General features: G+C 38.8%; 1 protein-coding gene across 1 annotated transcript in view; it reads left to right on the top strand.

Annotated features, from left to right (window-relative positions):
* The first annotated feature begins 16,497 nt into the window (after positions 1 to 16,497).
* PDE1A (phosphodiesterase 1A) overlaps positions 16,498 to 27,548 on the top strand; it is a 173,190-nt gene continuing 162,139 nt past the window's right edge. Inside the window, exon 1 of the mRNA XM_080927540.1 lies at positions 16,498 to 16,891. Coding sequence (XP_080783666.1) covers positions 16,839 to 16,891 — 53 coding nt within the window. The 5' untranslated portion in view covers positions 16,498 to 16,838. The remainder of the gene's footprint in view (positions 16,892 to 27,548) is intronic.

The following is a 27,548-nucleotide window of genomic DNA, read 5'->3' as shown; positions in this document are numbered from 1 at the left end:
ACACTCACACACACACACACATACACTCTCCATAGACATGCCCACAGGCAATCTGATCTAGGCAGTCACTTAACAAAACCTTACTTCTCAGCTGGCCCTAGTGAGTGTCAGATTGACAGTTAAAACCAACAAGGACAGATTTCTTATTAAGTATATCAATTCCCATCTGTAGCAGTTGCTCTTTACCAAAAGAGGTATCTAAAAAGTTTGATGGCAGCAAAATTTCTGTCTGTCCTTTGAACTGATTTTATACAACCCTGTGGTATATGAACCTTGAAGTTTGGACTTCGCTAGCGTGCTGTTTTAACTGAACGGAGTGTTCCATCCTCTCTTCAGGCACTACATTTTCTAACGGTGTGTTCCTTTTCTTCCTGGTAAACATTTAAAAGACTATAAAGGGATGAGCATGAAGCTACTTGTAGAGTTTGCCTAGTATGCTTAAGACCCTGGGCTTGATCCCTACCATTGGAAGAAAACAAATACTATATGTACTTACAAAAATAGTACAAAATACCCCCTTGATCATCACTTAACTTACTCTGAACATTATATTTTAAAGATTAATATGATAGTAAAAGCTGAGAAGATGTGGTAACACTACCATCAACACAATTTAAATTAAAATGAATGAATAAAGTTTTGTACTTTCATCTTTCATAGTAGCATTTTATAGTTCACTAAATACTGAATATTCATGGCTCAGCTTGCTACCTATTTCTATCATACCTAACTGCTTAATGAGGTTTCAGTAAGATTCTCTTTTGATGCTAATGGCCCTTGAACACAGTAAAAATGTCAAGTCATGAGAGAGGGCTAAAGAAAATGCACACTAATCATTAAAGTGGCCCAAATAGTTTTAAGCTTTAATAATAAAGGAAAACCTAGGATTCGGTAGGAAACACCTAAATTTGTACTTGTCTAGGCATACATAAACTAATTCAGGTAATATTACTGAAGGCAATACAGTATATTTTACTTATGTGATTGAACTGTATTCTCATATATAGGTTTTCTTCTTTTGTATAACTTTCATTGTGAAGATAATTTGATTTTTATTGGTCTAAAGTATTTTCCTTTAAATTCTTAGGTCAAGTTTCTAAAACAATATCAGTTTTAACTCTCTTTGAGAGAATCACCCACATTTGTAAACCTTATAAAGAATACAGTACACAAGACTCGCAGAGCTCCATGTAATGTCTGACTGTGGGTCTCTGCATCTGTTTCCATCAGCTGCTGGGTGGAGCCTCTCAGAGGACAGCCATGCTAGGCTCCTGTGTGCAAGCCTAACAGAGTACCATGAACAGTGTCAAAGATTTGCTCTTGTTTAGGGGATGGGTTTCAAATTGTGCCGGTCATTGGCTGCCCATTCCCTCAGTCTCTGCTCCATCTTTGTAGGCAGGATAAATTCTGAGTCGAAGGTTTTGTGAGTGGGTTGGTGTTTTCATCATCCCCTCTGTTGGGAGTCCTGCCCAGCTACAGGAGGCAGACACTTCAGGTCCCATATCCTGAGTGCTAGGTTTCTCAGCAGAGTCACCCTCATATACTCCCCGGAGTCCCCCCCATCTGGGATGTCCTAGAGATGCTCCCCAAATCTCCTCCTTCCCAACCTCACCCCCAGACTCTCACTCCCAACCACTGCTGGTTTCCAATTACTCAACAGGCCCTCTGTCCCCAGCCTTCCCTACCCCTGATTAACCCTGCCATTCCCTTCCCTCTCAACCCAGTTCCTTCCCTCCATCCACCTGCATTCTGATGACTATTTTATTTCAACTAACCTAGATCCTTGGGGATTCCCATAGAATGAACCACTAACCAAAGAGCATGCATGAGCTGGACTAGCCCTCCCAGTCCCCATACATGTATGCAGCAGACGTGCCACTGGCTCTTTATGCAGATCTCCAACAATTGGAGCAGGACTGACCCAGACTCTGTTGCCTCCCTGTGGATCCTGTTCCCTTAACTGGGCTGCTTGCCTGGCCTCAGTGGGCAGAGTATGTGCCTAGTCATGCAATCACTTGATGTGCCCGGTGGGTTGGTAACCAGGGGTCCTCCCCCTTTTCAGAGGAGAAGGGACAGGGGGGAAAGGGAGAGTATGAGGGGTTGATGGGAACAGAGAAGTGGCTGTGATCTGGATGTAAAGTGAATAAATAACTAAATAAATGGGGGAAAATGAAGGAAAATGAAGTCATTTGATTCTGTATCAAATGGGAAGATGGAATGTTTGTTTTTAAGAAGACTGCTCAATGCATAAAGTAAGTGATTTGATTTTATATCACTAAAAAAAAATCCGACTTTAGGCCATATAATCAGCTCAATGAGATCTCAATATTTATATTTAGAAGAAAGATCTTTTATGCATCCTCATTGTCTTCTGGAAATCTTTATATTTACATGTTTCCAGTAAATGGTGTTAAATAGTTAAGCCTCTTGGCTTTCTGTCTGCTCTAGCCTTAAGTGCTGAGGGAAATAACATCCATCACATTACAGCAGACATAAACTCAGTTAATCGCATTGAATGTTCACCCATTGCGTTATGCATTTCCAAACATAATTATAGTATGGCCTAACATAGTCGAAAATTCCATTTTACACAGCCAATAAAAACATGTTTTTGGGCTAGATCCAAAGTATGCCAAGTTTAACTTGTATATCTTGGAACTGTTTTAGCAAACGAAAGCCCAAAGGGTTAGAGATCCTTTCTACTCTTTTTCTCTGTTTTGAGAAAAATAGAAAATAAGAGTATGAAAGTAAAACCCCAAGACATTCTCTGGAAAAACAGTTTTATAATGTCGACGTGTATGTGTGGATATGCCATCAGCTGAGATTCAGTATAAAGTATTTTTCAGAAGCTAAAATTTGGGAAACAACTCTGTTTATTACTGCTGAACTGCTCTTCCCCCTAAGCTTCGCTCACAGACAAAGCAGGAAGTATTCACACAAACATAGACACAGATGTATGGGACACGGTAGAATATGCCAGTCTTCCCATCACTGGACTGAGGTAGGGGCATTGTGAGTTTGAGGTCCATTTCAACCACTTAGTGAGTTCCGGGTAAGACAACTACAAATCCAGGCCCTGTTGCTAAGCAAAGACAAGTAAGTAAAACTGAGTAAATGCAGATCCAGACAAATAAGGGTACTCACCAAACTCCGAGTTCACATGTGGCACTTCATTTAAGTGTGAAAACAGGTGTGTATTTGTTGATTGCCACCCTGTCTTGTGTAAAGCAGTATTAAAAATATGCATAGAGTACAGGAGTTAGTCCTTCAGTTCTGCACAAACCAAGCAGGAACCACAGTTACTGAACTAAGAGACATAGAAGGGGGAGGGGAATCTGTGTTAAGGGTTGGCCAGCAGCGTTTTAAGATGTTTTATTTTATCACTTATCAAAGAACTAGTGAATATATAAATGTAGCACAAGACAACTGTATGAATTTGAGGAAAATTCAAACCCAGAGGAGTAGAGAGTTGGGAGATATTTCTATTCAAAGAAAACCCCCAAAAGGGCAATTTTCACTGAGCCAAATACTCAAAGGGTCAAGAACAAGTGCTTCATATTGCTTGGTTGGTTTTGTTTGTAAAACACAGGGATTAATACCACAAAGTTTTTAATCTTATTCGTGAAATTTGAAAGTAAAAAAGGTTTTATGTAACACAATTCATTGTAGGTAAAATATTTTAAGATAATGCTGAATTGTGTATGTTCTTTTGTATATGAAAGTCTTAGATCACAGTACAATTTAATGTGTTTGGCCTCCTGTTCCCTGTGACATGCCAAACCTAGGACCAAATATAAAGAGCTACATTTCATTTTGTTGTCTGTCTCTTTACAGTCTTCAAGTCTGAATAATTCTCCAAACTATTTTTATATTTTCAATGGGACATTTTAAAAGCAAACAACATTTATATATAGATCTTCCTTTACTTTGATTATGTCTGGTATTTTCCAGACACAGAAAATAAAAAAAAATATTTATAATATAATGAGTTAATTTATTTTTGGAATGTCAGAAATAAGGGCCTGGAGTGTTATGCTGTCAGAATATTATGTTCCCGTTTTTACAAATCTTGCATCTAGATGTCTGTAGAAAGATACCTTGAGAATGTATAAATTTATTATTGTATCTGCATTATTTCTACCTGTTATTTTTTAAGACTCATGACTTCTTTAGCTGTATAATTCCTGTGTTAGCTGATATGACCTTGTGAGAAACAGATTTCTTTTCAGTGTTCATCATTTGTCTGTATCCATAGTGTTTCAAAGGTTACTTTAACCAGTGGGAGACAATACATTTCTGTCACTTATATTGCTTTTCAATTTATTTCATACTTCAACATGAAATTTGCTGAAGCAGATTCATGTAGTCTTTTTGATATGCTGTCATTATTCTGTGAATGAATTTTTACTAACATGTTTGTGTGTATACGTACATTTATGTACACACATGCATATATATAATAGTTCATATTAATACCTTTAATTTATAGCAAAGGCATAAAATATATATTAAGTTATATATCAAAATATTAAGATATATAATAATATTAAGATATATAATATCAGATATTATATTAAGATATAATATTTTCATATATTGAATAATGTCTCTCAATGCTCCTTGTACAGATATTTTTCTATATGAAATGATTTTGTATAAGGGACATTTATATGTATAAGAATAAACCTGCCATCTGGTACTGAAGAACATTTTCTCTGACGAGAGAGAAAGACAGAAGCAAGACCAGTATTGCTAATGCTTAGTCAGAGTTATTTTTAGACAAATAGTTCTGGGAAACAGACAACTTAGACAATTTAGAAAATTAAAATTATATAAAATTATTGAGAGTGTGTCCTAAATGCGTAGTTCATTTATTTCCCCCAAATATCAGAATTTTTATTTGGATATCTCTTAAAACTGATGAAGAAAATGTGATAGTATTTATTATAGACTATTACTGTAAAAATATGTAGTTTCTGAATGTGATGAACATGAACAGATTCCTGACTGTGTGGTGTGATAAATGTCACCTTTAACTAATAGCATGCTATTTCTCCACTGTACTTCCCTACCTCCTGATGTATTTATTCTGGGCTGTAGTTCAAGTAGTTTTGGTATCTTTGTCAAGCCAGCCAATATAAAGTACTTCTTACACCAATAAAACACAGGACAATTAATTTTCCATAGGAGTCAAGGTTGAAAGAAAATTTGTTAATTGCTGACTTTAGATGGTTGGTTCATGGACCATAAAAGAACTTGATTTTCTACAATTCAGATTAACAATTTAAAAAGTGAGTCCTGAAATGAAGGTGAAGATCTATGAAATAATTTTTTCACACTTACGTGATGTGCCAAGGGCCACCAGGTCACAAGATCACACCGCAAACTTTTGACAGGGTTTCAAAATTTACATAGTTTACTGTATTTCTGTCATCTTCAAAAACTTTTATCAATAAAGCAGATGGTTCTCTTCTCTGACAATAGCATCAGTGGTCCATCACTGATTGTCAGCTAGTCTCTTCCCTTTGGTACAGAATGAGAAAGTTGGCCTATGATTCCCTGGTCTTTACCTTTCACTCCTTCACACTTTTTCCCTCAAGTCATACCAAGATGCCCTGCACTTCCTGTGATGTAAGGTGCTTCCTCACCTGCATTATTTCTTCCTTTGACTAGACTCTTCTTTACATTGTTTTTCTGATTTCTTTTCTTTTTTTTTTTTTTTTTTTACCATTTTAAACATTTTATTGTAAAAGTGATAGATGCTCAGAAGATAGATATTTTAAAGCTAATTAATATGATACAATATAACATGCATAGAAATATAACATGAAATTCCATATAATATTCAATTTATATGTATCAGCTAAATATTGAAGAAACATACAAATCTTCATGACCACTACATAAGGAAAATTAGAACAAAGGCTACCTGATAATTTGAATCAAAGTGGTTTCTTCTTTTTCTTCTTCTTCTTCTTCTTCTTCTTCTTCTTCTTCTTCTTCTTCTTCTTCTTCTTCTTCTTCTTCTTCTTCTTCTTCTTCTTCTTCTTCTTCTTCTCCTCCTCCTCCTCCTCCTCCTCCTCCCCTTTCTCCTTCTCCTCCTTCTTGCTTTTAAAATCCATTCTTCAGCATTCCTAAGAAATAATTCTTCTCTGATGAACTTATAGTTTCTATCTACATTTTGGTAACAATAACCTCCATGTATCTTCATTCTGAGCTATGTTTGTCTTGTTGTGTGTGTGTGTGTGTGTGTGTGTGTGTGTGTGTGTGTGTGTGTGTGTATAAATTACTCCACTGGACTATATTGAAGTAGCTTTTAGAAAATACCTTTTGGAGAAGAAGGTGCATGTTAATGTCATTTTCCTGACAACTGGTACACCATTTGTCAAGTTGACAGGGGAGTTAAACCAGGCTACTTTCGAGTATATAATACCTCCGTACCTCAGTGTTGAAGTAAATTGCTATGTGGTGAAGTTGGATCATGCAGAGCATTTGTCTTTAGGCTTAAACTACTCTGTGATATCTTGAGGTCAGGCTTAGGGAAAAGTAGACTCACTCTAGGTTAGTGGTTAAGTATAAACTTTGAGAAGACAGGAAGAATGTCCTGTGCAATGCTTGGCAGATCAGTAACTGGAGCTTAAGGGTTTCTTCACATTTCACAAACCTGTGATTGTATTTGCAACAACTTATTGCTTCAGGGTAAAAAAATAGACAACAGGAAGATTTATACTGGAGCACTGTGTATATTCAAAATAGAGATAATGTTCTTTTATCATTTTAATGAATATTCTCTGTATTTACATTTCAAATGTTATTCCCTTTCCCCCTACTCCCATACCCCCTCCCCACTTGATTCCATAAAGATGCTTCCAATCCCAACCATTCACTTCCACCTCAGCACCTTGGCATTCCCCTACACTAGGGAAACAAGCTTTCACTAGACCAAAGACCTCTCCTCCCATTGACGCCAGACAATGCTATCTTCTGATTCATAGGCAACTGGAGCCACAAGTCTCTTCCATGTGTGCTCGTTGGTTGGTTTTTTTGTTCCTTGGAGCTCTGGGTGAGGGGGTGGTTGGTTGATAATATTGTTTTTCCCATGGGGTTGCACTTTTTCAGTTCCTTCAGTCCTTTCTCTAGCTCTTCCACTGGGATCCCTGTGCTAAGTCCAATGGTTAGCTGTAAGCATCCTCATCTGTGTTAGTATGACTCTGGCAGAGTCTCTGAGGAGGCATCCATATCAGTTTCCTGACAGTAAGCACTTCCTGGCATCAGCCATAGTGACTGGGTTTGGTGGCTGCATATGGGATGGATCTTCAGATAAGACAGTCTCCCGTGAGTGTTTTGTTCTCCCTTCTAAGAAGACTGAGACATCTACATTATAGCCTTCCTTTTTGAGCTTCATGAGGTCAGTGAATTGTTTCTTGGGTTCCTACCGTTTTGGACTAGTATCTGCCTGTGCCTGTGTTCTAAGCTCTTCCTCACTTACTCTTCTCTTAGTTTCAGTGTACCTGGTTTTATGTGGAGATCTTTGATCCACTTGGACTTGAGATTTGTACAACGTGATAACAATGAATCGATTTGCATTCCTGTGCATGCTGACTACCAGTTGAATCAGCACCATTTGTTGAAGATGATACCTTTTATCCATTAAATATTTGGCTTACATTGCCTCTTCCAACTAATAACTTTTTGTTTAAGATAATGGGCAGTGACTTCCTCGTATGCATTTGGGTACTTACATAGGACCTATTATGCATCCCACTTACAGTCAGGTGCTAGGAGTACATGCCATTAACACTGTGCTTGCCTAGCATGCTCAGAGCCCTAGCTCTGAGTCCCATGTCTCACACTTCCAAATGAAGAAAATCGTGGCTGCTACTATTTCAAGCCTGTGTGAGTCATGGCCATCTCTAATGCTCTGTAATTCTCAATGTCTGGGGAAGCCGATAGGTTAGCATCCTTAAACTTTCCATTCATCAACCCTGATTTATTTCCTTGTGGGGGTCATTGACTCACAGGCATTACTGGAAGCTTAAGACCAATTTCAAGAAGAAGAAGAAGAAGAAAACATTTATTGAATTTAGAGTTATTTTGAAACCGAGCTGGTAGTGATGAGTCAGTACTGAAGCTAAGTTGATGAGTTGGCCAACTAAGCAGCAGTACCGTGTAGCTGCTTCTGAAAAATGTCCACTGACTGAAGAATTACAAATAAGAATACTCTGGGCATGTTTGAGGAGTGATGAATCTCTGACTCACATAGTTTCCAACTGTCACAGCTCATGGTTTATTTCCCTCCTCTCCAGTCTGAAGGTGGAAGTGTCTTCAACTCTTCAGGGTAACGTGTCCTCCCAATTACATGGTGTTGTGTGGCTCTTAGGCCTTAGAAAACTTTTAACCCTTCCTCTTAAGCCTGCTTGTTGAATATGCCTATTCATACATCAAAAGCCTGTCCCGCTGTCTCTGTTTTAATTCTCTCACTCAAAGGAAATCTTACATTAGGAGGCTCCCTTGTGCAATGTCTCCTAAACTACCCAATATTCAAAATGTATTTCCTTATATAGCAGATTTATGTATGGCTTGGTTCCACACAGAACAGTGGGTGTTTGGCTATGAGAATCTATTTTGAACAATTTCTTTTGTTGTTGTTGATGTTTTCACGGAATGTTACACTGTTCGAAGGAAGTACCAGCCACTGTAAGAACCTGGGGGAGTGCTAATTGGAGCCAATCAAACTTTAACTGACCCATTTCTACTCTTGTTCTTTGCAATGAACATGAGTGACTTGGCATCTGGCCAACTGGGAAACTAAAGCTTTTCTTGTCACAAATCAACCTCTCTTACTTGTTGAACAAAGTACCAAAAAGTCTGACACATTTGTTTTAAACCTTTGGTCTGATACTCAGGTGAAGAGAATCTGTTGAAATTGTTTATCAGATAAAATATGCCTCTTCCAAAACAAACACTCTTTCTAATAAAACTGAGAACCATTTGCAAAGTTATCCTTAAATGTGCTGTCAGTTTTAATATCAGCATGTTTTGAATGTGCTTCTTTTGCAACTGAGCTGTGGCCAGCATAGTCTAGACAATGCCTCTAAGAGGTGATTACATGAGGACTCTGTCTATTTCATGGAATAAAATCTCCTTTAAGGAAGAATTTGGGGCAGCGATCGGGTAACTTGTTTTCTGTCACCCCAGGCTGCAGCAGAAACCCTTTTCCATCACCAGGTGGTGGCACCTTCATTTTCTTCTTACCTTCTAGACCTGTGAGAAAATGAAATTTTGATCCTTCCATATTACCTTGTCTCAGGACTTTTGCTACAGTAACACAGACAGGACCAAGACCCCACCCCTACCGCTCATTATACTTGTTCTCAGGTCCACAAGACAGTTTATGGGAACAGATTGAAACTCATTGTGCATCAGAAAAGGTCTTGAAACATTACAAGGAATTGATACAAGTCTGTTCTTAGGGACACACAGTTACACATAAGAGGTAAATGTCATTTTTGTATAATTTAATTAGGATTTCTTCTGATATAGTCAGGAGGATTGAACGTTCTGCTCCTTGCTTCCTTCTCTGCATCTTGGAGACTTGATGGGTATTATTTTTGGATACATAATTACATAGATTATCACAGATGCAGATGGTGGTGCTGTGAGGAAGGGAAGACATGCTGCAGGCATATGACACTCAGATGGGCTGCTGAGAGAGGCCACTCACTGCCTGTGCAGGTGTCAAAGCATCGAGAACCAGAGTAATGAGCAGAACAAAACGTTATAGGCTAAGAGACCAGTATGGATGGAGAGGGCAAGGAAGTTACAGAATGGTCAAGAGAAACAATGGAACTAAAAGAGGATGAAGAATCCAAAGATCAGTTTGGAGATGAGGTTTGGGTAGGTGTGGGCCTGATTGGGCAGATGTTAATGTCACCAAATGATGTCATCACCATGCACCCACTCAGATGAATATGAAAGTTCCATGATGTAACAGGAGAAATGATGCTTTTTCCTCTTTCATGTGAATGAATGTGACCTTTTCCCAGTCACTCAGAGGTATTCATCTGCCTCATGCAGGGGTGGGGCTGATATTTACAAAGACAAAAGCCAGACAAAGAAGCAGCTCACTCTGATACACTCATGGAGCTGTTGAATCCCTTGAAAATTAACATTCCTACCACCCTGGCCCTGTTCCCAACTGAAAAAACCTCTTCAAGTTCTGAAGGCTCCATTTAATATTCATAATAAAGGCATTAAGACTTGAATACCTTTGAGTAATTTTTGCTACTTTTTGTTTAATAATGGGTGGTGAACACTCAGGACACCCTTGTTCTACTACAAAGAGGACAGAAAGGCACCCTTGCTTCTTCCTTGAAGTTTGGAAAGGGGGACTGAGCTGAAAGCTGGTTTGTACATGTGAGCACAGTACTTGGACCTTGAACATGCTTGGTTGGAAGTAAAAAACTGGAGCAAATGTGATTTCACTGTGATTTAGTGAGCTCCATATCACAGAGGAAAATTTATAGTACTGAATGATTGGTCCCAACCCTTTTTCAAGGGCCTCTGTGGATGTAAGGCTCCAGTAGCTGAATTAAGTTTGCTGGGGACTTTAGAGCTCAGTAGATATGGGGAAAGTCTATTCTAGTGTTCCCACTGCAAGAGACCAGGGACGCTCCACAGATCCCAGTGGCAGAATTGCTTTATGATAGATGTAATTTACATGTCTGTAAATTAAAGAGTTGCTTCTATAAGAGATAAATGAAAGACATAGATCTCATAGGACCAGTGAACCTCAGAGAGGCTAAAACTAAGCATTGAGTGAGTTTAATTCTCACAGTGAATCAAGAAAGTTTAGCAGACACAGCATTTATCTTTGAACATTTGTATAGTGCCAAGTGACCAGGTAGAGAAGAGACCTGTTTCAAATACCAGAGTCTACAGAGAACAGCAAACACCTGAAGGTGTGATTCTGAGGCCACCAGCATCCTGCTACCTCCAAATCACAGAGAGGCACATCCTTAAACTCTGTGCCACCTTGAAGTAAGGCAGCCTATAGAAAAATTCTTAGAGCTCTTTGACTAGAAGCAACTACATTTTGGGAAAACGTGAGTGACAAAAGATGAAAATCAGCATTAATGACCATATGTCATCCACGTTCACTTAGTAAATGGCTGTTGTGCGCATTTATGTGACATGCCAAGGAAGGACAAGGACTGATCCTGGCCTTCTTAGAGCTGGTAAGGTTAGTCCCAGGTTGACATCCTAAGGAGACAAATGGCTCAGTTAGAACAAATGCAGATGCTGCCATTTATTTGTCCTATTTTCATAGTGTTTGTTTTGGATCCAGTGGAGTATTCTGGTGGTACATGTGACATCGTTATGGTTAAGAGATGCTACAAGTGACCGAAGAGTTTACCTGTGGTTGGGCATTGCATTTAAGCTACCTGACGGTTTATCTCAGAGGCTGTGAGAGAATCACAGAGTGTCAGAGCAGGAAAGAGCCTCGGAGGAGGGGTAGCTCCACCCTTTAGTTTGACTCAAGAAGAAACTGACAGCACAGGATATTGTCAAGGCAACCGCTAGGTCTGGGGTGTGAATACACACTCTCTGACATTAGGCCAAGATTCTTTCTAATAAAATGGAACTTCCATTCAGTTTCTAACAAGAAGCATCTATTGGTCAGTACCAATGATGGTCACAGGACTCCATGGAAGGGTTTCTTGGACTAGCTCTTAAAAATTATTGGGGACATGAGGAGCAATGAGTCATTTAGGAAGAGTCAGGGGTGAGGAGAAGAAAGTGCACCCAGGACAGAGAAGGTGATTCTTCTCTTATTCTAGAGCTCTCTAGAGGAGGGAGAATGTAGATTAGAATGAACTCTGACAGGAGGCAGAGTACTTACTCACTACACAGTGGGAGGAAAACCCACCACAACAAAAACAAACATGTTTGATTCAGGAAAGAGACACCCGCGCTCAAAGTCCAGAGTCTTAATCTGTTATGAAATCTGTAGCAAGAAATCCATTTTAAAAAGTGACTTAAAATGTTGAAGCTGTGGACATCTATTCAGAAAGCATAGGTCAGGTCTGTTCTTTGTAGAGGACTCTACTCCTTCCCCGAGGTGTGTTCTACTCAGTGGTGAAGGAGGATAGCGCATCATGAAGCTCTGCCATTTCCCTTTTGGGATGGTCCCTATGACTGCTGCAACATTTGTAGATATGACAAGTAAAAGCTATGCTAGTGTTTGTTGCAGTAAATATTAAAAATGGAAATTCTTATCTCTTCATCGGCCCCATGGTCTCACTCCATGGGCGCTGCTTCTAGTACAAAGTGGGCGCACGGACTCTGTGGCTCGGTCTGAGCTGCCCCCATGGTCTCACTCCATCCGCACGACTCCCTTCCCTGGCGGTTTACTCTGCCTGCCCTACTGCCTCCGTCCTGGGGTGTTTCTTTACCTCAAATCCCAACACAAACACAACTCTAAGGCCAGATAACTTTTCATACAGGTTTATATATTCAATTCTCAATCCACAAACCCTCTACGCAAAAGATTACATCAAATAGACAAAGATACAAACTGCCCTTCTATATGAGATATAAGACCTATAAAATTCTTAAATGTTCATAGCTACTTAACGCCAATAAAGCCAACCTGGATCCAATTCACCCTTCTGGACCTCCATCTTGTCCTCCTCTGTCTTTTGATTTCTGACCCTCTCTCCACCTCCCTTCTCCTGCTCGAACCTTTATTTTACTTATTAAAATGGGCAGGTATCTGACTAGGCAGCCCTTCTTGGAGAAGTGAAATTAACATAAAAATACAAGCTACAGGACACTCTACAAGTGTTAGAATGTAATTCCCGTTTTTCTTTTTCTGTTTTATGATTTTAAGATCTAGGTGATTTTCCAGGGGAGGGCCACATACACATCTCACTTTTCATGTTCCATCTATCAGGCAAAATGAGGGGTTGGAAATGACTTAACTGAAGCCCTCATACCTTTAACATTGGTAGAAAGTGGAGTGACAAAAGTTGAAGTGGAGAGTTCTTCAAGCAAACACATGAACACAAGCTAAAATGCCATTTGATCTTTTCTTTCCATTTCTGTTCCCCTCCGTCATTTAACACTTTCAGAAATATGTAACTTGTGATACCATATTTTATTAAAATCTGTTTAAAGCAATAGCAGCACACACTTCTTCCCAGACTGACAAGATGACACTTATGCAGATAAGGCGACTATGCAGATAAATGAATTTCCATTGTTTAGGTAGGTGAGCACCCAGTTTCTAACATTGCATGTCTAGGACTTCGGCATCCCAGACAGAGAGTAAACTGCTTACCTAGTTTCCATGGTGGCTAAGAGAAAACGCCAAGATGCTTTCAGGGTGCTTCTGGCTGGAAATATCACAAAGGTGGATCCAGGTGTTGCACAAAACACAACAAGATAGTTAAGATAGATGTTTCAGCCATGTGTTTTAACACATTCTCCCTGATCAGCAACTGTGACTTCCTCTAATAGTGCTCAGTCAAGTTGGGCTCAAGCATCTGCATGCACACACATATGAATACTGTGAGTATATACATAAGCGTGTGTAAAGGTATGTGGTGTGTACAAATGTCTGTGTCCACATGTATATATGTGAATGTAGATTTTAAAATGCTAATCAAAACAAGCTGCATTTAATTTACTGCATTAGGAAAAACAAATGCCATTTCTGACCTTGGTCCCATTAAAAAAATCTTAGTAAATTATATTCAGCCTATTTAGTAAATTATATTCAGGTTATTTTATAAGAGATTTGGCTTGATTATTTGTACCACAGGTTCTACTATTTTGTGTAGATGGCTGTATTAATAAAAATGACATATTTTTCTAATTTAACTACATTAAAATTTAATGCTAGAAAAGACAACTTCTGTTCCCCAATCTAATTTAAATACTCTGAAAAGAATAAATGAAATCATGTGTTATATATATGTATATATGTCATAGGTTTTGAGACCATTGAGATGATTCACCTAGTAGGGATGCATGCTCCTAGCTTGATGACCCGAGTTCAATCTCTAAGACATATATGGTAGGAGCAGAAAATCAGTTACTGCAATTTATTCTCTGACTTCCATACAAGTTCTTAACCATGAATGTACACACACACACACACACACACACACACACACACACTATAAATTAAAAGAATACATTTTTCTTTGTTTTAAGAGAGTGTTTGGTTTGCAGGCTTACCCATTGCTCTTCTTTTGAGATGAATATTTGGCTCAGCTGTTATGGGTAACACAAAATCAAGTCTGTCCTGACGCCCTTAGTCATTTGAATTTAAGAAAGAATGTAAATTGATACAATTAACGTTTATTGGCTTTTTCAATGATCAGTGTGAACAACGTTAAGTTCTTCAGCTGATAGCAGTCTTGAGTTTGAGGTAAATAGTAATGTGAATTTAGCAGGAACTTGGCTAAATATTAATTGCAACTCTGTTGAGTGGTTTGCATTATGGCCATGAAAAAAACCATCTCCTATTATATTAGAGGTTTATTTTCTATTTCTATGTGTGTGGGTGGCATGCATGCATACATGAGTACGTATATGTGTGTGCCCAATCTGTGAGTGCCTGTAGAGGTCACGCTACAGTAGTGTAGAGTCTGTGAGAACCTGTAGAGGCACTAGGTTCCCAGAACTTGGAGCTCCAGATGGCTGTAGGTACTGGTAAGCAGACTGTAGGTCCTCTGGAGGAGCAGTAAGTTCTCTTTACTGCTGAGGCATCACACTCGACTCTTTTATATTGGAAAGGTAGACGTATTTAATAGATACAATAGTTTCTGTGGAGACAATGCCACTTCAAATGCAAAAATCCCTCCAGGAAAATGCCAAAAAATGTGTTATTGTTTATGTACTTTCCTGTGTGACAAAGAGAGCCAAGACATATGGTTATAATAAAGGGTGCATGAAGAGCTTTGCCTGTGGGTTTGAGTTTGAATGGTCTCCGTACTTAACTCATTGCCATGTAAGAAGTCCTGTGAGTTCACTATTGTCTGCTTTTGCCAAGGATGGACACACTGATTCTGCTGTCTCTCTCTAAATATGTGTGCACGAATATATCGTGAATATAAAATTGCCTTTTTATGTGGAGTTGTCTAGGCATCAGAACTTCCATGACAGTTTGTTTGCAGGGAGAAAATTAAGCACAACATCTCAAAAGAAACTAGAGAATTCAATTAATGGTATAACTTCATTTTATAAGCAATGACACTGGAGTCAGGCAGGCAAGATGTTTGCCCAGAGTCACTGCAAGACAGAGGCTGAGCTTGAACACATTAATTTATTTTTGGTTCAGTTCTCTCTCAGCCTGCTCTTCACTTCCTGGTATGGGTGAGAAGTTTTTGATAAAAATCAGCATTTCTTGTAAGCCCCTCTTCCTTTGATGACATAAAGAAAAAAAGCAGCCTTGTTTCTCTGAAGTCTTTGCATACGACTGTCAATAGTTCTCTGTCTTTGAAACTTTTGATTCGATTCGGCTTTTTATGAATCATTCAACCAAAGCCATGTCTACTCCCCACCTTTCCCTGTATGGCATGCACATTTAAAACATTTTAATCGTGTTCTTAGATGGCTCGTTTAATTACATACTAAACCTTGGGCCTGGAGTTTAATGACTTCATCCTGGGCCACCAGGAGCTTAACTGACAATTCAGGAAAGTCTTCAAAATAACTTACCTTGAAGAACTAGAATTCTTGCTCTCTGTAACTTGTCACTAGAACCCGAGGCATTCATGGAGCGAACACCTCAGGTTTTAGTGACATAATACTCACAAATTTGTTCATAATTTTCTCTTCTACTTGTTTGTGTTCTCTTTTATTGTTACACAACTAACAATCTCACATACAATAAAATATTATGCACCCAGACAATTTGGGTTTATTTATTTATCTGTTTATTTATTTGTGTGTACACGTGACTGTGTCTTGTTTTCTTTTCGGTAGTGTTCATTTCATAGTTGCAAAGCTGCATTTCAGGACAGAAGTGTCTGGATACATTTCCACTAATACACTTGAGTAATGCTTGTTTTGATAACTTCTGGGTTCTGGCCAACACACAGGGACTTCTATCAATTGAAATGGCATCTTCAACCTCTGCCTGAGTGTAGATTATTAGGCTGTGTCCAAAATGATGTCTGGTCCCCACACAGTTCATCCAGCTTGAGCGAAAGCAACATTGTAAAATAATTATAATCTCTTGAAGCAAAGCCAGCTGTGTGACTTGAGCCCTTTGCTCTTCAGTAATTCATACACAGTTCTTATTTTAACAGGACCGGCTTGTAGAAGGCACTCACTTGGGACTGCTTAGCCAGCTGTACAACTTTTATTTTGAAGAAAAAAAAAGTTGAGCCTCAGAACAGGCTGTTTCAAAGACAGGGAGGGACTTAGCCTTGCCGGCTTGACCAGAGTATGGAAGGAGAACTCTCATGGCTGCAATAACTTAGGGGAGAGCTCCTACCTGGGTGTTGCTTGGAGTAGGAAGGTTTCTATTTGTTTTGTTCTGTTCCTGAGGGTCCTGTGTGTTTCCCTTGCCTGTATCAACGTGACTCTTGGTGGGTTTTGCGCACCCTGCTCTGTGGGGGAGTGCCCCGACGTGCCTGTCTTATGTGGCCTCTGCGGACACACTGCCCGGCTGGCAGAGAACAGGGAAGTTTTCTCCCAGCACCCAAAAAGAGAAAGAGGAAACTACTTTTTCCTTCTGGGATCCTGGCAGCACAGTAGCTTCCACATTCCCTCCCTGGATTTCTGGAGCGTCTTCCAGGAAGAAGTTAAACCTTCATCTTTAAATGGATGAGTATGTCACAATCAGGAAGAAACATCTCCAAAGACCCATCTTTCGGTAAGTCCTGCTGCATGCCAGGTGGCTCCGGGGCTGTCAGCCACAGTGGTCTCTCCCCTTCATCTTAGACCACAGGAATGTGGCGCTAAAACAACAGCAGAGCTGCAAAGGGTGCTTGGAGTTTAACTTTGTGCACACCGAAGAGTCCCTTTTACTTTCTACTCTCTGAAGCTCGGTATATGAGCTCTTATCAACTCCTCAAAATATACTTTTAAAAGCATTTTAGCTGTTCAAGCACATGAGCGACAGAGCACTGGAAAAACGTTTGAAACCATTGTGCAACCTCTCCCTGTTGCCCAGCGCCGCTGCACACTCTCCTAATTGGAAAATATTGCGCTTGGTTCTTTGAACTGATTACATTCAAGGGCAGGGTTTCTGTGCTATAAATGCTGTGTCTTTCTGAAGTATCCTGCTCTGAGATAAATTTGAATTGAATAGCTACTGTACTGGAGTGTACATTTTCTAGATCCTTTGGGAATATTAGGCAAGCAGTTAGACAAGAGTAGGTCAAAGGGCGGGACTGTAGTGTATAGAATGTGTAACCAGAAAAATAATTAACTCAGTTAAGGTTTATCTGGTGTGTGTGTGTGTGTGTGTGTGTGTGTGTGTTTGTAGGGGAATGCCTTTGCTCTGAGACAGCACTGATTTCTCTTTTTGTTTTTAACTTGATTATTTAGTTATTTGTTACATACTTTAGAACTCAACTTTGAGAATGAATGGTTTTTAAGTAGGTAGAAAATGAACACATAATTTCTGCTTCTTAAGACAACTTTATATTATTTCAACTTTATATTATGTCAACTTTATATTATTTCCCCTGAAAATATGGTAAGGATACAGAAAAAGAGTAAGCGTTAACAATAGTAGATGCTAATCACGTTGTAGCCACTAGTTGTTGATCTAGGATTAAATCCAGAATAACAGAAATTTATAGAATGGGCCCCATTATTACTTTGTCCTGAATATGGGTGGATCTTAAAGAGTGGCGTTGCATAAAGCCTGTGTGTTTTATTGACTAATTTTATTTTACAGTTTCATTAATAGAAATAGGATAGCTTGGCAATGCACTGCACAGTTACATTGTAAATTTGTTTTAAAACATTTTGAAGGTGAATTGCACTTAAATCCATGCATATGGACTTAGGTATAATTTATATCTACTGAAATGCGTAGCTGTAAACACGGCAAAGCAACTGCTATAATCACAACTGTTGAAATATCCAAAATTATCCTCAAAATGCATATTCACCTCAGAGGTCTTCCAACCCTATATAATAAAACAATCTATATAACAATATATTAGTGCATTATTCTCTATTTTCTTCCAAGTTTATGGTAGTTACAGAAACTGCTCAAGCTGGAATCTCCTTTTTGTTCCAAAGGCAAGGCGTGTTGGACAGAGGCAGAGCCATCTGGCCATCTTTTCTGTGTATTAACCCCATGTGGGAGTTTGGGGCTAGAGGCAAATGGTCTTGTGCCAAATTCTGTACACTCCTTGTAAGCTATACGCTCAGATGCTGTGTGTTGGTGGACTTCACCCTACCTATAGTTACAGTGTTGAAATATGAAGAGCAGGCTCTTTGTGAAAGGTAAGTTACTTTTCTTTTTTTGTGCTTTAATAATTAGAACAAAACATGGTGAATATAGATATTTGCTCCGTGTTCCTGGTGATCTGGGTGAGCCCTCCCGATTACTACCAAGAGGTGATACTTTGACTCTGGGAGTTATTTCCAGCAAGTGTAGGAAATGAACCAAGGTTAGATGTAGGAATGAGACGGACTGACACATGGGTCGTGCTGTTGCTGCTTGGTGAAGAGGAGAGAGGAACCTAACAGTTTACGTAGTTAGCCATACTTTCTTAGAGCTGGACACCAGCTTCTTCGCAGCCATTTGCAGCTTTAGGCAAGCTGGCAATCAGGGCAAACGCCAGTCTTCATTAATTCACCCTGCCTCGTGGTTCTTCTCTGTATTTCTTACTCTGTATTTCTGTCTGTTTCTCTACTTCTCAAGGGCTTTGCCTTTGGTTATCAGTCCACCCAGTAAGGAAATCTGTTTTCTATGTGCCAGTAGGGCCACATAAATTTAACAGAATTTTCATTAATGTGATATCTTAGCGGCTTATAAGTAATTTGTTTAAAGTTTGACAAGATAGTAAAGGTTTGGAACCTCCATTCTGAAATTCTAAATCTCTTTATGTAACATGGCTTCTCCTGGATAATCTGTTGTTCTAATCCAAATGATCTGTACTTCTCTGGCAAACTTTGAGTCCATTAGAGATGTTGAGCAGAGCACTGCAGTGGCAGGTACATGACAGGAGGAAATGGTACCCTTAGGGAGATATATTCGGGACAACCTAAGTGATCTTAAGTGATCTTAGAGAAAAGATGCAAAACGTTTTTAAAATTCAGTTTTTGAGACAGAATTCAAGTCAATTTTTACATTAGCGTAATTTCTGTAGATTTGAGAAGGTAAAAACAATTCATTAAAGAGGAAAAAAAATGTAGCTTTTTCAAAAATCTAATTTTGAAAAAAAGTAGATTCTGACATCCCATTGCTCGATTATGAAGGGTCTGACATGACTTAGATCTTGTTTCTAAGAATGTACAGATCTTATACAATGAGAATTCTCAGAATACCTCTCTAGTAAGGCTATCAAGTCATTCTTAGAAAGGTTGTCCTTGGAGTGATAATATATACTTACATACATCTCCACATGGTGTGAGCCACAGAACAAAAACAGAGCTTCTCTAATGGCCGAATCAGAAGGAGTTTGAATAATCTTGTTCATGAAAAGTGTGTAGATCTTTGGGATTATTCCCGGGCATTTGAAAATAGTATTTCCTGAACATTCAGCATGGTTCTTGAGGTGCCCTTTTAACTTAAGCTTATGCAAGGAAAAGACAAGTCTTTACTTCTCGAGGAAATAATACAGATGTGATAATTTTCAGGAGGGAAATAACATCACAAAATAGATTATCTGTGTGTTCCCAGTCAACAACAGAAGTTTCTGCCCCTCAGTATTTATAAAAGAAAGTTACATGGGTCATTAAAATCCAAGATGTGAATCAACCATTAATGAGAGAGACCTTCTACACACATATGACTGTAGGCCTTTAAAGTTCCCTTTCTGTATCAGCAAAGGGAATTTTCTCTGGAGTCTGATAACATACATTTTTATTTTTTCCTCTTTTATCATCTTATTACGAGTCACCGATCTATATTTTTACATAACAAAATTTAACAGAATCACATGAAAGGCCCATGTGTAACTCCAAAAAAATTGCTGAAAACATTTTTGTATTATCAAATTCATAATGTTTTGTAAGCTTTTTTCAGTATCATGTGATGAACCAACCTTAGAGTCTGATACCAAGGGAACTTGCCCCTAAGAAGCTTCAACCTCAGAAAGTGTAAAACTACTTCTTTGAATGTCTTTGCCAGGCAGAGGTTAAGTGTGAGTTTTTGCTGTGAGATCACCCCTTGGTTCACTTCACACACTGTCCCATTAAGTTTTATTGCATGTGAATTTTTCCCATTGTAATTCCTGACAGTGGTTAGTTGATGTGAATTGTAAGGATTCTTACAGGTTAAACATTTGTGTTGTTTGTAAGCAACAACCTTTGAACCTCTTTCCAGGTTCCAAATTGGGTAAGTTATTTTTGTGGGGATTTTCCATTAGGAGTACCATTTTTAAAAAGTCATAAACAAAATCAAATTACACAAACAGTTCTTCGTCAGCCCTAGCAATGAGAAGTGCTCTATTCATCTGGGATCTGAGACACCCAAGGGCAGTGCTGCCAAAGCCAAAGACTAAGGAAGATGGGGTTGAGCTCTTCCCAGCCCTGCCAGCCCATAGAACACGCTGTTTCTTCTCTTTATGTGTTCTCAAAAGTTTGATTTTTTTACATGTATCTGTTAACAGTGGAATTCTGAGTGTGTTTTTGGCACACACGTTCCGTTCACATAGAAATGTTGAATGTAGTATAATAGAAAGAGGAAAACTATAAAAAGACCTAATTTTGTTTGTTGGCCTATTGGGTAAGTTCTGGGGATTGTGATTTAAAAAGTAATATTATAAAGTAAGTTATATATTTATTTAAAACATCTACCATATATTTAACATAAAACATTTTTGGGTATAATCCTTGTTGGTTTAGCTCAGTGTATAATGCTGCTAATCAAAGCCCACACATGAGTAGGACCCTGTCTCTCACGGAGGGGCACCTAACTACATTAGTTTCTTCTCTCTGCAAAGTGTCCAGATGTAACTCAGTTATTCTGATATTTCAGACAGGTGCCTTTCCTGTGGAGATTTTGGCACAACTAAAATTAACTTGAATAAATAGTGTAAATCATAAAAACTCACTTGAAAATTTAAAGGAGTCGTGATGTGTAATTGAATGTTTTTGTTTTATAAATACTTAAGTATCATTTAATTGGAATCTCTTTTGAGCACCTTTATTACCACAAAAACATATAGTTTTGACAAAATAACATTGTATAATCTCATCAGAGTATAGTGTGTCACACAGAAAAAACCCGAAGTATTAATATATCAACTGATAAAATGGTATATTATATTAAATATCCTTTTTATCCAAAAAGTTTTTCTAGGATATGGCCCTATGTGAATCACATATAAATTATAACACAAACAAAATATCATTCTGTATTTGTAAATATACATACATACATGCATGCATGCATGTGCACACACACACACATACACCCACATGCACACATACATAACACTAGTAGGAAGTTTAAGAACCACTTCTGTAGAGCATGATGCTATGTAACCAAGTAAATCCATTCTAAAACTGATATATTTATTAAACATTAATCTTGTTGTGTTGGTATGGCTGCTAGCTAGAGGTCATTGCATTTAGAGGACAAGGGATTGATACAAATTGATCTTTACCATAAATTATAAAAGTCAAAGCAAAACAAGCTCATTTGAATGCAAAACAAGAAATAGTTGACATTAAAAATGATCAGGCATTAGTGTGCCCATTTATTTTCCTTGTCATGCTGGACGTTGCTCTGGCTTTTAAGTGGCCACTATCTACTGACAAACTGCAATTTATCATAGACTTTAATTGCCATTGCTGTTTTTATCAGAGGCCTTAATACTAATAACAAGAACTAACTTTCATCCAATACTCTGTAGGGAAATTATATGCACACACTACTCTAGACAGCACCATGATAGTGATGACGTTTGAAATGAATGATTTAAGCCATGGAGCCAAGAACCAGGCGCAGACTGAAGCATGGGAAAGTGTCTCCTACTTAGCTGTGCACATCTCGTTTCATAGGCTAGACAGCTTGCTGATGCTTGAGGTTATTTTGGGAGTTTGGTATGATTTAGAAATGGCTTTTCAAAGATCTGGAATGTTTGAAATGAGGAAAATCAAGATTATGCCGGTAGAATAATCTATTTAATGGTCTCACATCATCTGGAAATTCTTACATTTTAAGTAATTAGCCTTCTGTGGATTTTGTTTAAGTAAAAATCAGGAGCAGAAAGTCACACCAGTGGATGCTTGTTAACAGCTGACCCATGGGTCTGTAGACAGAGGATAACTTTAAAGATGTCTGCAGTATTTATAAACCAAGCCTCCGCAGTTCTGGGCCTGGACATAACATCGTTTTGACAATTTGTTCTCATGGGAAAGCATTAGTTTATTTATGAGTTTGATTACGGCTGTTTGCTCATGAGCTCTAATTGAGGAAAATCCAACATTTCCTGAGCTGGAGCTGCTGGAAGACGGGAGCAGCCCAGAGAAAGCACAGAAGGAACAAATCGCTCTCTCTGTGGGTTATCTTTGCACTTTCCACTCCTGCTCTCCGAAGCCTTCCTTTTGCTTATGAGAGGCTCGGTTTTTTAGTTGAATTGGTGTCAATTTCTAGTGTTTTTGGGATTCAAGACAGGTATCTTAGGATGGTATTTTTAGAAAAGGTGTTTGTGTGTGTGTGTGTGTGTGTGTGTGTGTGTATTTAGGTGTGTTTGTCCATTTACATGTGTACACATCGGTATGCTTGTCCATGTACATGTGTGGTGGGGGGGAGAGAAAGAGCGATAGACAGAGACAGAGAGACAGAGTTTATGTGTGTGTAGATGTGCGAGTGTGCTTGTCCTTGGTGCATGTGTAGAGATCATTTGTTGACTATGTATGTATTTATGTATGGATGTATGTGTTTATTTATTTAGTGTTGACTCTCCATTTCATTGTATGAGGCCTTGGAGCTTTTTATTTTGCAGAGACTGGCTGGACGGTGAGACCAAGACTCTGCCTGCCTCAGCACCATAGTGCTGGGCTTACAACCATGAGCGGTCAGCCTTGACATTTTACCATAATGTGGAAATTTGAACTTGGCTTCTCAAGTTTCCAGAGCCATCTCCTCAGTCCTAGAACACATTTTAAAGAGATAGTCGCCTGTTATATATTTACTGATCAGCTGCTTATAGACATAGAGAATTATGAGCTTTAGCATCAATTACTTCCACTTTAAAAGAAATTACAATCCAATTTGACTATGTTCAGGATCAAAGAGTTTGGAACAAATTGATTGAAAATCCACAATAATGAAAGAGTAAGGCTATGTCTGTTAGTAACACAAGACAATGACAATTGTATGGGCATCAGTTGAGGAAAGAACAGAGTCTTAGGAGGTCAGCTTACTTTTAATTTACATCAAGACAATAGCTTGGGTAAAAGTAGGTATATGTGAACATCTGGGAGCAATTGCTTATCAGGGATCCCCAGTAAAGATTCAAAACACTTATGTTTCCTCCGGCGGTGAGGTTTCCTTGGTATATATTGAATCAAGAGCCTTGCAGACTTCTAGGACCACAGCCCGGCACTCATTGTTTAGTTGAGCTGATTTTGGCTGTTTGTAAACATAAGATCTTGTGGCATTTTCATCTGTATCTTTTTTTACACATTTTCTCCAAGTTCTATCATAATTACATAAAAGAGGTATTGACTTTCATAAGATATATATATATATATATATATATATATATATATATATATGGCCATGGTCTAAGGATAAAGAAATTGAATCAATTCTAATATTTCTCATAACTTTTAGGAGAACGTGCATCATATGTGAAAACGTGCTTCCCCAAGGCTTCAAATTTACAAACAATGTATTCGGCACAGTCTTCCAAATAAGTAAACTAGTACTGGTGGCGATCAATAACTGAAGACATTTGCTTTCTTGTTTTTAAAAACACTTAAAGAGGGGTTAGGAAGATAACTCGTGGTGTAAGATATTTTGCTGTTCTTGCAGAGGAACAGTGTTTAGTTCTCAGCAGGCACGTGGCGGTTCATGGCCATTCATAGTGTCAGTTCCAGAAGTACTGTCACCCTCTGACTCCTTATGTACTGTATGAATGTACTGCATGTACATATGCTGAGTCAAACTACTCACACACAGAGAATCACATAACTTAAAAGGTGACATCACTGAACACGGATTGGAGAGATGGCTCAGCATTTAAGAGCACTTGCTGCTTTTGAAAAGGACCCGGGTTATTCATCAATAACTGAAGATCATGGTATCAGCTATGGATATTTGTAAATATTCCCAAAATATGCTGCTTCAGATGACTCTTATCTTGGAGTGGAGGTAAGGTAAAGGATTGAAGCATCCCACTGATCTTCACACGGCTGGACTTGAACTCAGTGGAGATTTCTTGTGTAGTTGTGGTCAAATGGAACATTTGCTCAGGAAGGCTGGTCTAAGGCCCTGGGCTACATGGTTTGGCCCTCTTGCATTTTTACCTCTAACATCTCTGTGTGGAATAGCCTGGGCAAATTCTAACCATAATTGTAGGATGCTGAAATGGAAACATTTATTTTTTTGTAGGCTCCATGTGAATCTTATTGAGTCACGTTGGCATTGTTCCATTGGGAAGATCAAGAAGTCACACAAGCTCAGGGAACAGGCCATGACGCCAGTAGGCAGCACACACAGGAAAGCACACAGACTTGGGAGAATTAGTGAAGTATGCTTTCTCTCAAAGCGCTTATGTTTCTCTGATTATTCTTTTCCTCAATCTACCTATAGTCTATTCATCCACCAAAGGGAAAATAGATCATCTAACCTTCCAGGCTGTAATGTTGACTTAGTGATTCCTGAGGACAGGAAAAAATTAACAGAACAGTGAGGTCCTGGTCAGTGTTGGGTGGGTAATGGGTCAGACGGGGTGCACCTGACTCCCAGGTGACAGCATACCTGAGATTCTTAGCCAAAACCTTTTAATGGGTTTAAAGTTTAAAATAGTCTCACCTAATTGCCTAAACCAGTCGTTACTATCCTGATACCAACTACCCATGTTTGCCATGGTCCTTTTGAAAATGAATCTTTATTAAGGAACTTGCTAATAAACCTGAGGAAATTAGTTATTTTAATGGAAGCTGCAGAATTAATTATATAATTTTAGGCAATTCAACTCTAATTCTACTAATCCGGTGACCTGGGAAGCCAGCTTTGGAAGCAACAGACACAGAACTCTCTCACTTGCACTTGATTTGCAGCTCAGTGGCTGCCACAATGTGCATTTTTCTTGCTTTAAAATTTTGTGATATTTTTTCAAATTTGTTCTTTATATAATAGATTTATGGTAATAATTTCTGTTTCTGAACTGTCCCGGATATTACTGCAAAAAGCAAATGTGCTGGTAAAAGCTACAAACTTAATAACCTCTCTTTACAATCAGTGACCCACAGACTGGGTGTTTTTGCCGCTGTCAGAATCACAGCTTACAAAACAAAACAGAAGCGTGGAAAGCCCTTCGGCATTAGCCTCAGAGATTCAGGTTCACCACGTCCTGGGATAGAAAGCTTTGATGTGCTTCTAAAGCTTTCCAAGTTCATGTTAGTTCAGAGCTGGATGTGGGCTTGTTTCCGTGGATGGTAGAATTAATACACTCTAGAGAAGGAAGATCTGAAAACGTGCTTAATAACATCAGAAAATTATTGGAAACAGAAGCCAATTTTTCTTTAAAAAAGTCTCTGAGCAGAGCTGTTGACATGTATCTCTAATTCTAGTACACAGTAGGCAAAAGCAGAACTGTGCGTTTTACTGTGTGAGCCTGACAGAAGAATTAAAACAAATATATTTTTAAATAAAATAGTTAGGTTCAGTACCTCTGATGATTTTTTCCTCTTAGACATTCTCTTGCATGTCTCTTTGGGTGCATGTGTATTTGTGTGTCTGTGTGTGTATGTTGGTAATGCGCATAATCTGAATGTAAGTGTGAAGGTGCCATTGCCCGTATGTAGAGGTCGGAGGACAACACTGGGTGTCAGTCTTCATTGCTCTTCAGGTACACACACTAGGGTGGCTGTCATTGAGTTTCCAGTCCTGCCCTGTCTCTATGTCCCATCTCTGTAGAGGTGCTGAGTTCAGAGGTGGTTGAACTACTGAGTCTTCTTTTGCGTGACTTACAGGGATCTCAGTCCAGACTCTGATGCTTGTGTAGCAAATGTATTCACTGAATCATCTCCCAAGCCCCCCCCCACTTAAAAATGTTTTAAATATATTGTCATAATGTAGACCTACACAGGTTAGCAGGAACTCCAATATAATGGTTCTCAGAGTTGGTTGTGGTGTCTTGAAATCACTGAAGACTCAAAAAGAAAAATCCAAATGTACAAATGTCTTAGTTACTTTTTCTGTTGCTTTGATAGAATTTCCCAGAGAAAGGGAAGAAATGGTTACTTTGGCTCACAGTTCAAGGGACTAATTCCCTCCTGGAGAGGCTCTTGGCTTTAATAGCCTGTACCACCTGCAGAACTTGCATCTATAGTCAGGGCTTCCTGACAACAATAAAAGCAGGACTCAAGCTCAGTAAATGGTGCACACACTTTTAGGACCGCTGTTTCAACCTCAATAAAACTAACCAAGGAAATATCTCACAGGCATGGCCAAAAGCTAACAGACTCTAGATAACCACTCATCACTATCCCCAGTGCCTTGTTTCCTTCGTGGTTCTAGACTCTGTCAACATTAATTCATATTGTTACTATTAACCTTTCTAGCAGGTATTGGAAGTCAACATTTCTAGATAGGACGTAGAAGTCAATGTCTTCTTAAACTCTCTACTTCTATGTAGTCAATTTTGATAACATTATGCCTCAAATGAGGTTCCTGGGTGATACAGTGATTAAAAAAAGAATTTGGCCCACTTAAGAAGGTCCTTTGAAGAAAGCATAGGTTTCTGACATGCAAATCAGAGGAGGAAATGGCACCCAGAATATGAGAGAGTAAGTAAAGGCAGGGGCTGGAAAGTGTTCAAGAACATTTTGTAACTGGGAGACTTCCTGACTGGCCAGCACTCAGACCTGTCTGAGCATCCCTGGGTGAAGGAGAACGGCTAACAATTTGGAACAGACTAGAGAGCTGAGACATGCATTCTATAGATGTACATATGATGTGAAACCTGCACTGAGCGCAGCATTTCTAGAATGTCCTGTCCTCTTGTCCTAAGGCCTCACTGCCCGGACACACTAGGAATGAAGCCCTGTTTGTTATTGCTACTTGGTGTACTCACTCCCTTTTAGAAGTTTTTCAGGAGACCTTATTTTTATTTTGTTTGATAGTCCTCAAAATGAATGTGTAGTTCTCATTAATGTCCTTAGAA

Source organism: Micromys minutus, assembly GCF_963924665.1.
Source record: "Micromys minutus genome assembly, chromosome: 13".
NCBI classification, from domain to species: domain Eukaryota; kingdom Metazoa; phylum Chordata; class Mammalia; order Rodentia; family Muridae; genus Micromys; species Micromys minutus.
This window is presented reverse-complemented; position numbering and strand designations above follow the sequence as displayed.